Source organism: Salmo salar, chromosome 10 (genome assembly GCF_965601325.2).
Source record: "Salmo salar chromosome 10, fSalSal1, whole genome shotgun sequence".
Lineage (NCBI taxonomy): Eukaryota > Metazoa > Chordata > Actinopteri > Salmoniformes > Salmonidae > Salmo > Salmo salar.
The window spans coordinates 31,659,001-31,674,530 of NC_138300.1; the positions used below are offsets into that span (position 1 = coordinate 31,659,001).

At 43.5% G+C, this 15,530-nt stretch overlaps 1 protein-coding gene across 7 annotated transcripts in view; it reads right to left on the minus strand.

Moving 5' to 3' along the window:
• suco (SUN domain containing ossification factor) overlaps positions 1 to 14,844 on the minus strand; it is a 96,481-nt gene extending 81,637 nt beyond the window's left edge. For 4 of the 7 annotated variants that reach the window (XM_014216861.3, XM_014216860.3, XM_014216858.3 and 1 more), the window contains exon 1: positions 14,584 to 14,844. In XM_014216861.3, coding sequence (XP_014072336.3) covers positions 14,584 to 14,636 — 53 coding nt within the window. In that variant the 5' untranslated portion in view covers positions 14,637 to 14,844. The remainder of the gene's footprint in view (positions 1 to 14,583) is intronic. The other 3 variants (XM_014216857.3, XM_082956902.1, XM_014216865.3) reach the window with 1 other exon arrangement.
• Positions 14,845 to 15,530: the final 686 nt, after the last annotated feature.

Consider the following 15,530-nt stretch of genomic DNA (forward strand, 5'->3'; position numbering starts at 1 on the left):
TATCTCCAAGGAATTCCTAGTCGATCACGAAACCTTTCAGGAAAACAAAAACAACGATAAAGCCTTGCGTGCCTCTTTTTGGAGAAGGGGGGTGCAATATTGCCGGTAGGTGCGCCCGGTTTAGCTACCCTGCGCGTCTAGTAGGAAAAGTGTTCCCATTTTTAAACATTTAATGTGTCTGTAGGTACAAACTCTGCCTTCCCGGCAGCCCCAGAGAGCAAATCAAGTGCACTATAGGTCTACTGCTGGCCAATGGGATGGCTCAGATTACCATGTCTGCAGTAATCTAGCAGGCAGAAAAGAAAGCTACAGCAAAGTTAATACAGTGAGATTAAAACTCTTAGAACCATGACTAGAGAGAGACGAACACAGTGAGATTAAAACTCTTAGAACCATGACTAGAGAGAGACGAACACAGTGAGATTAAAACTCTTAGAACCATGACTAGAGAGAGACGAACACAGTGAGATTAAAACTCTTAGAACCATGACTAGAGAGAGACGAACACAGTGAGATTAAAACTCTTAGAACCATGACTAGAGAGAGACGAACACAGTGAGATTAAAACTCTTAGAACCATGACTAGAGAGAGACGAACACAGTGAGATTAAAACTCTTAGAACCATGACTAGAGAGAGACGAACACAGTGAGATTAAAACTCTTAGAACCATGACTAGAGAGAGACGAACACAGTGAGATTAAAACTCTTAGAACCATGACTAGAGAGAGACGAACACAGTGAGATTAAAACTCTTAGAACCATGACTAGAGAGAGACGAACACAGTGAGATTAAAACTCTTAGAACCATGACTAGAGAGAGACGAACACAGTGAGATTAAAACTCTTAGAACCATGACTAGAGAGAGACGAACACAGTGAGATTAAAACTCTTAGAACCATGACTAGAGAGAGACGAACACAGTGAGATTAAAACTCTTAGAACCATGACTAGAGAGAGACGAACACAGTGAGATTAAAACTAAGAACCATGACTAGAGAGAGACGAACACAGTGAGATTAAAACTCTTAGAACCATGACTAGAGAGAGACGAACACAGTGAGATTAAAACTCTTAGAACCATGACTAGAGAGAGACGAACACAGTGAGATTAAAACTCTTAGAACCATGACTAGAGAGAGACGAACACAGTGAGATTAAAACTCTTAGAACCATGACTAGAGAGAGACGAACACAGTGAGATTAAAACTAAGAACCATGACTAGAGAGAGACGAACACAGTGAGATTAAAACTAAGAACCATGACTAGAGAGAGACGAACACAGTGAGATTAAAACTTAGAACCATGACTAGAGAGAGACGAACACAGTGAGATTAAAACTAAGAACCATGACTAGAGAGAGACGAACACAGTGAGATTAAAACTCTTAGAACCATGACTAGAGAGAGACGAACACAGTGAGATTAAAACTCTTAGAACCATGACTAGAGAGAGACGAACACAGTGAGATTAAAACTCTTAGAACCATGACTAGAGAGAGACGAACACAGTGAGATTAAAACTAAGAACCATGACTAGAGAGAGACGAACACAGTGAGATTAAAACTCTTAGAACCATGACTAGAGAGAGACGAACACAGTGAGATTAAAACTAAGAACCATGACTAGAGAGAGACGAACACAGTGAGATTAAAACTAAGAACCATGACTAGAGAGAGACGAACACAGTGAGATTAAAACTAAGAACCATGACTAGAGAGAGACGAACACAGTGAGATTAAAACTAAGAACCATGACTAGAGAGAGACGAACACAGTGAGATTAAAACTAAGAACCATGACTAGAGAGAGACGAACACAGTGAAGAGCTGCTGTTTTAATGAGTGACTTCATGTTTAAGTTCTTACTCAGCACTGTCAACACTTGGTATTCAACACCACTCTCGCTACAACCAGCACTGCAGCTCCAATGAACGAGTAGGAAAGTATTGATAGGCTTGGGTCTTTTTTAATAATGGAGGAATATTTCATTTTCTCTGTTCATAGGAGTAACAACATGAATTTGCACAGGTGGCAGAAATAATGCAGTGCAACTGGAGTTTCACCATCAGCTGGAAGACGGCGTCCCTTTTGGTCAGAGCGGGAAAGGGTGTTCAGAGGCGGACCCTCAGCCTGCTGCCCTCTCCCTCCACTGAGACTGACCCTCAGTCTGCTGCCCTCTCCCTCCACTGAGACTGACCCTCAGTCTGCTGCCCTCTCCCTCCACTGAGACTGACCCTCAGCCTGCTGCCCTCTCCCTCCACTGAGACTGACCCTCAGTCTGCTGCCCTCTCCCTCCACTGAGACTGACCCTCAGTCTGCTGCCCTCTCCCTCCACTGAGACTGACCCTCAGTCTGCTGCCCTCTCCCTCCACTGAGACTGACCCTCAGTCTGCTGCCCTCTCCCTCCACTGAGACTGACCCTCAGCCTGCTGCCCTCTCCCTCCACTGAGACTGACCCTCAGCCTGCTGCCCTCTCCCTCCACTGAGACTGACCCTCAGCCTGCTGCCCTCTCCCTCCACTGAGACTGACCCTCAGCCTGCTGCCCTCTCCCTCCACTGAGACTGACCCTCAGCCTGCTGCCCTCTCCCTCCACTGAGACTGACCCTCAGTCTGCTGCCCTCTCCCTCCACTGAGACTGACCCTCAGCCTGCTGCCCTCTCCCTCCACTGAGACTGACCCTCAGCCTGCTGCCCTCTCCCTCCACTGAGACTGACCCTCAGTCTGCTGCCCTCTCCCTCCACTGAGACTGACCCTCAGTCTGCTGCCCTCTCCCTCCACTGAGACTGACCCTCAGTCTGCTGCCCTCTCCCTCCACTGAGACTGACCCTCAGCCTGCTGCCCTCTCCCTCCACTGAGACTGACCCTCAGCCTGCTGCCCTCTCCCTCCACTGAGACTGACCCTCAGCCTGCTGCCCTCTCCCTCCACTGAGACTGACCCTCAGCCTGCTGCCCTCTCCCTCCACTGAGACTGACCCTCAGCCTGCTGCCCTCTCCCTCCACTGAGACTGACCCTCAGTCTGCTGCCCTCTCCCTCCACTGAGACTGACCCTCAGCCTGCTGCCCTCTCCCTCCACTGAGACTGACCCTCAGTCTGCTGCCCTCTCCCTCCACTGAGACTGACCCTCAGTCTGCTGCCCTCTCCCTCCACTGAGACTGACCCTCAGCCTGCTGCCCTCTCCCTCCACTGAGACTGACCCTCAGCCTGCTGCCCTCTCCCTCCACTGAGACTGACCCTCAGCCTGCTGCCATCTCCCTCCACTGAGACTGACCCTCAGCCTGCTGCCCTCTCCCTCCACTGAGACTGACCCTCAGCCTGCTGCCCTCTCCCTCCACTGAGACTGACCCTCAGCCTGCTGCCCTCTCCCTCCACTGAGACTGACCCTCAGTCTGCTGCCCTCTCCCTCCACTGAGACTGACCCTCAGTCTGCTGCCCTCTCCCTCCACTGAGACTGACCCTCAGCCTGCTGCCCTCTCCCTCCACTGAGACTGACCCTCAGTCTGCTGCCCTCTCCCTCCACTGAGACTGACCCTCAGTCTGCTGCCCTCTCCCTCCACTGAGACTGACCCTCAGCCTGCTGCCCTCTCCCTCCACTGAGACTGACCCTCAGCCTGCTGCCCTCTCCCTCCACTGAGACTGACCCTCAGCCTGCTGCCCTCTCCCTCCACTGAGACTGACCCTCAGCCTGCTGCCCTCTCCCTCCACTGAGACTGACCCTCAGCCTGCTGCCCTCTCCCTCCACTGAGACTGACCCTCAGCCTGCTGCCCTCTCCCTCCACTGAGACTGACCCTCAGTCTGCTGCCCTCTCCCTCCACTGAGACTGACCCTCAGTCTGCTGCCCTCTCCCTCCACTGAGACTGACCCTCAGTCTGCTGCCCTCTCCCTCCACTGAGACTGACCCTCAGTCTGCTGCCCTCTCCCTCCACTGAGACTGACCCTCAGTCTGCTGCCCTCTCCCTCCACTGAGACTGACCCTCAGTCTGCTGCCCTCTCCCTCCACTGAGACTGACCACATGCAGGCACCATCAGCCCAGTAAAGAAAAAAAGCTAATTATTTAAACGTATGCTCACTCTGCTGTCTCACAAGTAATACAACAACTGATCTATTAACAGTGTGATCATATACACTACCTAAAATGTTATAACAAAAATAAAAATATATATAAAAAATGGTCTGAATAACAATGCATTTGTAGGGCAATTCAAGCAAAGCCAATACAGGGCTTGACTATATTTTCTAAGCCACCTTTGGACGAGTAGGACTGATTTTTTACTTGTCTGAAAGCCCCCCCCCCTCCTCCCCAAAAAATAAAGTAACAACGTGGGCCAAAAATGTGACTGAAAATGGTGTTGTATGATGCAAGAAACCACTTAACAAAAGAACATTAATTATCATCACTGGTTTTGGCAAAGGAAGGCTGCTGGTCTCTGATCCCATGTATTATACAGTATCTCCTGCCGTTGTGGTCTTGAGCCAGGCAGTTAACCCCACCCCGCCCCAAAGTAAAAAACTGCACTGATAGGCTACTGTATAAAACACACGGTCCTTCAACACTCCATCTGGCGAGATACTGGTGTCCAACCCTGCTCAAACAAAGTCATCTTAACAAGGTCCTATAGAGCAGCTGATTGTTTACAATGTGGTATGGTCTGGCACACTCAGGTGATGTGCACAACATGACTTTTCCAGGACTTTCATTGGTGACCAAAAATTATAAATGGGCAAATAACTCACTAACTAGCAATGAATATCAACAAATGTGCACACGCAGTTACTGTAGGCTCGCTGCATGATTGAAAGACCTCTCTCGTGCCGGTCAATGCAGGCCTACAATACCATATTCTGATGCGCTCTGCAGAGATCGGGAGGAAAGTGTGAAACACATTTAATCTGCAGGACACTGATCCAATTCTGATCTGAGTAGCCCAATTGTTTGACAGTGATTTTTCATGATTATTAAAAAATGTAGTCCATTTGGATAACATATCTATATTCTTGTCTAACAATGATATTTTTTCCCCCCACTTGTCCAGGGCAAGCGTTAATGTCGAGCCCTACAATATGCAGTGATAACATATTGGACATATAGCCTACTGCACAAACCTCATTGCTATAGTACTGTTTTCAATATGTTATATGTTATATAGACGTACGTTTAACCCCTTCACTTCCCTCTGGGCTGGCTGATTGGCAACGACATGCCTGCTCCTCCTCTCCACAGACATTCAGTACAGAGAGGATTGGGTAGGACATGGTAGAACAGAAAGAGTGGAGCTAAATATAACAATAAAAACATATCCTCCATCGCTCTCACATCCTATTTCACACAAAAACTAAAAACTCCCCAGGCTTTACCAGAACACACCATATTCCCTAACAAATGAAGGAATTCAGATTAATCTAAGTAAATGAGTCAGGTTGTGTATGCCTAAATGGATATTACCTACTGTATGGGAGGGAGATGGTAGTGAACAGGTATATTTGCATCAAACTCACCTGGAAAAATGATTAAAATCCATAAAATTCTAATATACCCCCTCAGTTAATAATTATTTTTCCATAACATGATTACGATACTCAGGGGTCTAAAAATGCACTGTAATGTGAGAGACCAGAGCTGTGTACCAAAATAGACCACAGGCTCAAAACACGAGTTAGGTAGGAATCAGGATAACAGAATAAGAAACTAGCATAACTAACCAATTAGTTTATTACTAAATTTAATCTAGGAACCTAACTAGTGGTACAGAACTTAATAAATTACATTTAAAGCTATATAATCTCAGTTTGCCATTTGCAAGGCTTCTCAGAAGTCATGCGTGGCTGAAAACTCAGCAGATTTTTGTGTTTTATTTATTAATGAACAAACTGTGTCAGCCATGTCATGATGAATAAAACATGAGCAGTTCAAACTCAACGGCCTAAAACTAATCAGCTGAAGCTTGAAAGGCTCAAGACAATACATGGAACAAAGGAATGGCACATGATTTCATACAAATGATTCAATTCTTCTTACCAATAGGTGCTTGAGCTGGTATGGAGACGGGTAGAGATGGAAAGAGTAAGTCAATCTTCTGAGACAGTACAGTGTAAAGGCAGCTCTCGAGCACTAGTGTGGGCTGTAATTTCCTAAATAAAAACAGTAGAAATTCAACTCTACAAGAAACCAGGAGTATATACACTAGAGGTCGGCCAATTAAATCGGCATGGCTGATTAATTAGGGCCGATTTCAAGTTTCCATAACAATCGGTAATCGGCATTTTTGGACACCGATTACATTGCATTCCATGAGGATACTGCGTGGCAGGCTGACTACCTGTTATGCGAGTGCAGCAAGGAGCCAAGGTAAGTTGCTAGCTAGCATTAAACTTATAAAAAACAAGCAATCTTCAAATAGTCACTAGTTAACTACAAATGGTTGATATTACTAGGTTAACTAGCTTGTCCTGCGTTGCATATAATCAATGCGGTGCCTGTTAATTTATCATCGAATCACAGCCTACTTCGCCAAACGGGTGATGATTTAACAAAGGCGCATTTGCGAAACAAGCACAAAAGTTCCACGAATGTACCTAACCATAAACATCTTTTGCCTTTCTTAAATCAATACATAGAAGTAGATTTTTTTAACCCTAGATATTTAGTTAAGAAATTAATGTTAGCAGGCAATATTAACTAGGGAAATTGTGTCACTTCTCTTGCGTTCATTGCACACAGTCAGGGTATATGCAACAGTTTAGGCCGCCTGGCTTGTTGCAAACTAATTTGGCAGAATTTTACATAAGTATGACATAACATTTAATGTTGTGCAATGTAACAGCAATATTTAGAGATGCCACCAGTTCGATAAAATACGTAACGGTTCCGTATTTCACTGAAAGAATAAACATTTTGTTTTCGAAATGACAGTTTCCGGATTTGACCATTAATGACCAAAGGCTTGTATTTCTGTGTTTATTATATTATAATTAAGTCTATGATTTGATATTTGATAGAGCAGTCTGACTGAGCGGTGGTAGGCGGCAGCAGGTTCGTAAGCATTCATTCAAACTTTACTGCGTTTGCCAGCAGCTCTTAGCAATGCTTGACCACAGCTCTGTTTATGACTTCAAGTCTATCAACTCCTGAGATTAGGCTGGTAATACTAAAGTGCCTATAAGAACATCCAATAGTCAAAAAGGTATATGAAATACAAATGGTATAGAGAGAAATAGTCGACGCGTCATAATTCCTATAACTGCAACCTAATATTTCTTTACTGGGAATATTGTTCATATGTTCTGAGCAAGGAACTTAAACGTTAGCACATATTGCACTTTTACCTTCAACACTGTTTTTGCATTATTTAAACCAAATTGAGCATGTTTCATTATTTATTTGAGACTAAATTCATTTTATGTATGTATTGTATTAGGTTAAAATAAGCTTTCTTTCAGTATTGTTGTAATTGTCATTATATAAAAATTGGCCGATTAATCGGTAGCGGCTTTTTTTGGTCCTCCAACAATCGGTATCGGCGCTGAAAAATCATAGTCGGTCGACTTCTAGTATATACACAAGGAGAGAATCTCAAATTGCATAGCCTACTTCTCACGTCCCCTCTCCTCCTTCTCAAAACTCATTGGAGGATGGACCTCTGGCTCTCTCATCTAATGGGTTTTGAGAAGGTCGCAAGGAGAGAGGACGCTGGAGCACACAATTGAGATTCTCCCAAGCTAAAACCCACAGCCATACCCTTTCACGTCTGTTTCTTATAGACTAACCTCACCTTAGGGGGGATTGGAGCCACTTCACTCACTTTGACGCAAGCGCAGAACAACGAAAGCCTTTTAACTCCGGACTCATACATATATGTAAGGCTGTTGCAGTGACCGTATTATCGCCACACCGGCGGTCACGAGTCATGACGGCAGTCAAATTCCACACGACCATTTTAGTCACCTTGATTAGGCTTTTCCAAGCTCTGATGCTGCTGATGGTCATTAGTAGCCTACCAAACTTGCTAACTGCCTGGTACTCAGCACTCTGTTGTCCCTCTAATCACTCTGACATCAATGCAAATGTATATGAACATCTAATCAAACACTTAATGAGAGCCCATCAGATCATGCTGCGCAACATTTTTATAGACTAGAAAACAGAGTGATGGGATCCTATTTTTATTAGCGGCCATCAGCTTTCTATAGGCTAGGCCTACTATATTTATTTCTCAACTTCCCTAATATTAAGCACATTAAAGTGTCCTCAATTCGCTATTTAAGTGAATAGATGGCGTGTACTTTTTCCCGCTGCCCCCGTTTCAATACAGGTGCATGACAATGGTCCAATCTAAATAAAATGTCACAGACTAAATAATATATGTAAATACAAAAATCAAGAATAGTCTGATGGGTAACAATATATTATCACTTGTGAATGATGTCCAGCATAAGAATCATAGCCGCACACCTCAAGGTTTGTATGACAACTAAAGTGGCCAAATAACTTCTTAAAAATCAAGCACATTAATCCGCTTTACAACGGGTGTAGAGCCGAACAGGCAAACATGCATACACAGTGAGTGGGTTTCAAATTTGGGGAAGATAATTTTCACAATAAAAATGCACCTTTATAATAAAAGCATTACATACATAATTTCATTTGCAGTTACTTTTGATAAATGGTGTTTTCCGCTAATAGAACACTCGCACTTATAACCTACAACCATGTGCACATTCCTGCGCTTACAATGTGAAGGAATAGCCTTATAGTTTATCAGCATTTTAAGCTAAACGTTCTCACCTGTTGCGTCAGGCTCATTGCTTAAATCAGGTTTTTTGATGCTAGTGGTTATATTAGTGATCTATCGCATCCCACAACATGTTTGGAATATTTAGTAAAAATAAACATATAGCCCTACATTTGTATCACAACTAATGTTACATAAATAACTAAATTAAGCATATAGGAGTACCTGTTTCTTTGTTAACTGCTCAACACAGAACAGCCGCATGTGCGCACCGACACAAATCGTTCGGAGAAAATATTTAGATTTCATTCAGCTTTGTTCAATTTCTTTCTTCATACTATAAAATAATGCCATGTAATTATAGGCAAATCTTGTCTGCTAAATAAACTAGTGTAGCCCACAGCCATTTGACATAGACACATAAGGACAACTCAAAGTATGCTATTCTTTTCTTCTGAAATAGAATACTTTTTTTTCATATCATGCTGGTTTAGACCTGTCTAAAATAAATAATGGATTTATTGTGAAGGTGTAGGCTACAGTTGAAGTCGGAAGATTACATACACTTAGGTTGGAGTCATTAAAAATCGTTTTTCAACCACTCCACAAATTTCTTGTTAACAAACTATAGTTTTGGCAAGTCAGTTAGGACATCTACTTTGTACATGACAAGTCATTTTTCCAACAATTGTTTACAGACAGATTATTTCACTATATATCACATTTCAAGTGGGTCAGAAGTTTACATACACTAAGTTGACTGCGCCTTTAAACAGCTTGGAAAATCCCAGAAAATGTCATGGCTTTAGAAGCTTCTGATAAATTATGTCAATTACCCTGAGTCAATTGGAGGTGTACCTGTGGATGTAGTTCAAGGCCTACCTTCAAACTCAGTGCCTCTTTGCTTGACATCATGGGAAAATCAAAAGAAATAAGCCAAGACCTCCACAAGTCTGGTTCATGCCTGGAGCAATTTCCAAACGCCTGAAGGTACCACGTTCATCTGTACAAACAATAGTTTATATATACTGCTCAAAAAAATAAAGGGAACACTTAAACAACACATCCTAGATCTGACTGAAAGAAATAATCTTATTAAATACTTTTTTCTTTACATAGTTGAATGTGCCGACAACAAAAATCACACAAAAATAATCAATGGAAATCCAATTTATCAACCCATGGAGGTTTGGATTTGGAGTCACACTCAAAATTAAAGTGGAAAACCACACTACAGGCTGATCCAACTTTGATGTAATGTCCTTAAAACAAGTCAAAATGAGGCTCAGTAGTGTGTGTGGCCTCCACGTGCCTGTATGACCTCCCTACAACGCCTGGGCATGCTCCTGATGAGGTGGCGGATGGTCTCCTGAGGGATCTCCTCCCAGACCTGGACTAAAGCATCCGCCAACTCCTGGACAGTCTGTGGTGCAACGTGGCGTTGGTGGATGGAGCGAGACATGATGTCCCAGATGTGCTCAATTGGATTCAGGTCTGGGGAATGGGCAGGCCAGTCCATAGCATCAATGCCTTCCTCTTGCAGGAACTGCTGACACACTCCAGCCACATGAGGTCTAGCATTGTCTTGCATTAGGAGGAACCCAGGGCCAACCGCACCAGCATATGGTCTCACAAGGGGTCTGAGGATCTCACCTAATGGCAGTCAGGCTACCTCTGGCGAGCACATGGAGGTCTGTGCGGCCCCCCAAAGAAATGCCGCCCCTCACCATGACTGACCCACTGCCAAACCGGTCATGCTGGAGGATGTTGCAGGCAGCAGAACGTTCTCCACGGCATCTCCAGACTGTCACATGTGCTCAGTGTGAACCTGCTTTCATCTGTGAAGAGCACAGGGCGCCAGTGGCGAATTTTCCAATCTTGGTGTTTTCTGGCAAATGCCAAATGTCCTGCACGGTGTTGGGCTGTAAGCACAACCCCCACCTGTGGACGTCGGGCCCTCATGGAGTCTGTTTCTGACCGTTTGAGCAGACACATGCACATTTGTGGCCTGCTGGAGGTCATTTTGCAGGGCTCTGGCAGTGTTTCTCAAGCTCCTTTTTGCACAAAGGCGGAGGTAGCGGTCCTGCTGCTGGGTTGTTGCCCTCCTACGGCCTCCTCCACATCTCCTGATGTATTGGCCTGTCTCCTGGTAGCGCCTCCATGCTCTGGACACTACGCTGACCGACACAGCAAACCTTGCCACAGCTCGCATTGATGTGCCATCCTGGATGAGCTGCACTACCTGAGCCACTTGTGTGGGTTGTAGACTCCGTCTCATGCTACCACTAGAGTGAAAGCACCGCCAGCATTCAAAAGTGACCAAAACATCAGCCAGGAAGCATAGGAACTGAGAAGTGGTCTGTGGTCCCCACCTGCAGAACCACTCCTTTATTGGGGGTGTCTTGCTAATTGCCTATAATTTCCACCTGTTGTCTATTCCATTTGCACAACAGCATGTGAAATTTATTGTCAATCAGTGTTGCTTCTTAAGTGGACAGTTTGATTTCACAGAAGTGTGATTGACTTGGAGTTACATTGTGTTGTTTAAGTGCCCCCTTTATTTTTTGGAGCAGTGTAGTATAAACACCATGTGACCACACAGCCGTCATACCACTCAGGAAGGAGATGTGTTCTGTCTCCTAGAGATGAACATACTTTGGTGCAAAAAGTGCAAATCAATCCCAGAACAACAGCAAAGGACCTTGTGAAAATGCTGGAGGAAACATGTACAAAAGTATCTAGATCCACAGTACAACGACTGTTATATCGACATAATCTGAAAGACTGCTCAGCTCCAAACCCGCCATAAAAACTACGGTTATAGTTTGCAACTGCACATGGGGACAAAGATGGTACTTTTTGGAGAAATGTCCTCTGGTCTGATGAAACAAAAATAGAACTGTTTGGCCATAATGACCATTGTTATTTTTGGAGGAAAACGGGGGAGGCTTGCAAGCCGAAAAACACCATCCCAACCGTGAAGCACGGGGGTGGCAGCATCATGTAGTGGGGGTGCTTTACTGCAGGAGGGACTGGTGCACTTCACAAAATAGATGGCATCATGAGGGAGGAATATTATGAGGATATATTGAAGCAACATCAAGATATCAGTCAGGAAGTTAAAGCTTGGTCGCAAATGGGTCTTCCAAATGGACAATGACCCCAAGCATACTTCCAAAGTTGTGGCAAAATAGCTTAAGGACAACAAAGTCAAGGTATTGGAGTGGCCATCACAAAGCCCTGACCTCAAACCTATAGAAAATTTGTGGGCAGAACTGAAAAAGCATGTGCGAGCAAGGAGGCCTTCAAACCTGACTCAGTTACACCATCTCTGTCAGGAGGAATGGGCCAAAATTCACCTACACTTATTGTGGGAAGCTTGTGGAAGGCGACCCGAAACATTTGACTCAATTTAAAGGCAATGCTACCAAATACTAATTGAGTGTATGTACATTTCTGACTCACTGGGAATGTGATGAAATAAATAAAAGCTGAAATAAATCACTCTATTATTCTGACATGTCACATTCTTAAAATAAAGTGGTGATCTAACTGAACTGAGACAGGGAATTGTTACTAGGATTAAATGTCAGGAATTGTGAAAAATGTTGTTAAAATGTATTTGGCTAAGGTGTATGTAAACTTCCGACTTCAACTGTATATTACATGGATTCATTAGACTTTTTAAAAATGGCTTGTAGGCCAGGAGTTGCTAAATGTGTTTCCTAATTAAGTGTCAATTACCATGAGACCGACAGTTATTTGCTTGACAATCACTAGCAGATGAAATTTCGGGACCGCCACAGCCCTACATACATCTAGTCTGTCTGTGTACAGTTCAAAGGCATGTTTGAGAACAGTAAAGCCATTTATTTAACTACATGCAATCAATCTCACAGCACCAATATTCAAATCAACACTTTACTGATAGGAGGCATACTGCAGTCACATATTTACATTATAGAAAACCATAATGGACTTTTCTATAGTGTAATTTCTTTTTACTGCTGGACTGCTAAAAATGTGCACAGTATAGATTCTCAGTGAGGCTCGAACCCAGAATCTCTGGTGGCACAGCCTTAGACCACTGCGCCACCTGGGAGGCCCCTGTAGTCTCTTTCCAAGCTGTGTAGTTAGGGTTATCACGATACCAGTATGACGATACAAAGGAAACAAAAACAGACTTCATTTCCTGAGGGAAAACAGTCCTAATGTTGGAAACATGCAACCTTATGTTGTCACCCAGAATCACGTTTATTTTCCAATCTAGAGCACACAATATTTTACATACAGTATGTTTTTTAAAGGACCAAAGAATTTAGTGTGCTTCGCATTTTCCTTTTTGCCATGGGAAATCAGGTATTGTAGTATTGCGATACTGGTATTGTGACAACCCTAGCTAGTTGTCTAATGCTAGTCACTCAGCCTATCTGGTAGCTACAGATTGCACACCAGATAATGTGATATAACCAACGTTTTGGTGTCCATTACAGGAAAGCACCATACAAACCACTGCCATAGATTTTTAAACTAACCTGTTCTTGGCAATACTTTCTTCGTTCTCGATTCAGTGAAAATTGTATCTAAAATGTCAGTTTCCAGTTGCATGTGGGTTTACAAAAACTATAGAAAATTCAGAAAGATAAATGTAATGTTTTGTATCCAGTGAAACATGCCACTTGCATGTGTGTAGATCTTTGTTTTGGTCACACTGTGTGACGTGCTATCATCTATTTCTACACATGGCCACGTCACATACAAATGACTGGTTCCTGCAAAGACGATGCAAAATGCTAGATGTGTGGCAAAACAAGGATTTAATATAACTTTCTTTTCACTGGTAATCATAGAACCACCTGCAACTGTAAACTGACATTTGAGATACAATTTTCACCGAATCGAAAATAAAGAAAGTGTCGGCAAGAACAAGTTAGATTTTTCAACTATGGCGGCTGTTTGTATGAGTGTTTTCTGTAATGCCCAGTAACGAACACCAGAAATCTTTGGTTATATCACATTATTTGGCATCCAATCTGTAGCTACCCATCTGGAGAAACGTGGCATGCTACTGAGCATCTAAATCACCTGTAACCAGTCCTGGGTATTGTTAGCTGCTGTGTCAGTGGCTCTTATAAGTGGTTAACCAATGCTGGACCACGACCAGTGATAATCCACCACCTGTCAGCTTTACCTCTGTGAATTGGTAAGAACACAAGACAAGCAACTGGCTAGAAAGTTTTACAGCTAGTTAGCTGATTTATAGATGTTAGTCAAGTACTGCATCAGGACCACTTGTGAAAAATAGTAAATACTAGTAGATGTCCACCTTCTAATATAACTAGCTGCTATATCTAACTAGGAGGAAAGCATAATGTTCAGTAACTGTTAGTCAAACCAACTAGAAGAAGCATGTATTATCGGTGTGCCTGACAAGCCATGGACGACTGAGTTGAGAAAACAGATTAACTAGTTAGCCAGTAGGGTACACCATCAGCTATCTTCGTTTAACATATGAGAGGATTGAATAATCTATAGAGTTAGCAACATATGTCAGTGTTCTTTTTAAACAAGAATGATTTTCAACAACACGGCGTTATACAACGTCACCCGCTTGTGTTAACGTTAGCTAGCCAGTCACACCCCCTTGACGATGCGAGCTAGCCAACATATGTGTTACCTTAAAATGTCTCGAGGGACAAAAAAAGCATCCCACACCACGAAAGGACAAGGTCATAATATCAGTATAACAGTTTTCCAATGGTGCTTTCGAGTTCTGTCATTTGTTCGACGTAACGTGACAGTCAAAAGCTAGCGTTACTACCACAATGAAAAGCATTTAAGAAGTGCTTACCAGCAAAGGACAGCTACAATGAGGCACACGAACAAAACGCGCAACCGCTTCATTATCTTCCCGCGGGGACCAACATCCTCGCTATTTTAGGATTTTACTAGCAAGATATTTTTTTAATCTAACGTTTGATTATGAAATATTGAAGGGAGGGTGGCACTTTCCTAAAACTACGGTCGATGTAGCTAGGCGAATTTTCATTCAGCCGTCCCCTCGCCGCTCCTTGCTGTCTTCTGTTGCTCTGTTACCCTGCTCGATTCTATCCTCAAGTTCTCCTCTCGGCCAATAGCATTAGGGCAGTACTGCGGTACACCAATAGGATCAGGTAGCGACCAAGAAGTAGTGACGTACTAAGGGCCATTTCCTCTGCTTGAGCTGAGTTGGAAGTTCTGACATGGAACGCGTGTCCATTACGATAAGCAAAATATCCAAACCTGAAATAGTCCACCCGATTAGACTACAATCACCCCACTAATAAGCAATTTTTGGATGACACCAACGTTTCCATCCAACATTTTTTTAACGCGAGTAATACCGCGTTCATATGGTAGTCGGACTAGGCAACTTGGAAATATCTGATTCGTTGAACACAGTACATGTATAACTACAACCAGATACCATGTCGGACATTACCGAGTTTAGTTCCGACTAGCCACATTAGCAGCTAATACAGGAAAATATATTGATAAGTCACCTTGTCCTAGCGAGATTTGCATGATTATCAAAACATCACGCCAGGGTAAGCTTACACAAAACACAGCACTTATTTTTAGTGAACCATTTCCCTGTTCGACCACTAGGTTTAATGGGTATTCTAACGGTCCTGATGTTGTAACGACGAGTGCGCGTTTGGAGCAGCATTGGATGCCGTCTTTTGTCCTTAAACACTACATTGCCCATCATACAACGGATACGTGCGTCTTCTGAGAACTGCCTGTATAAACGTTTTT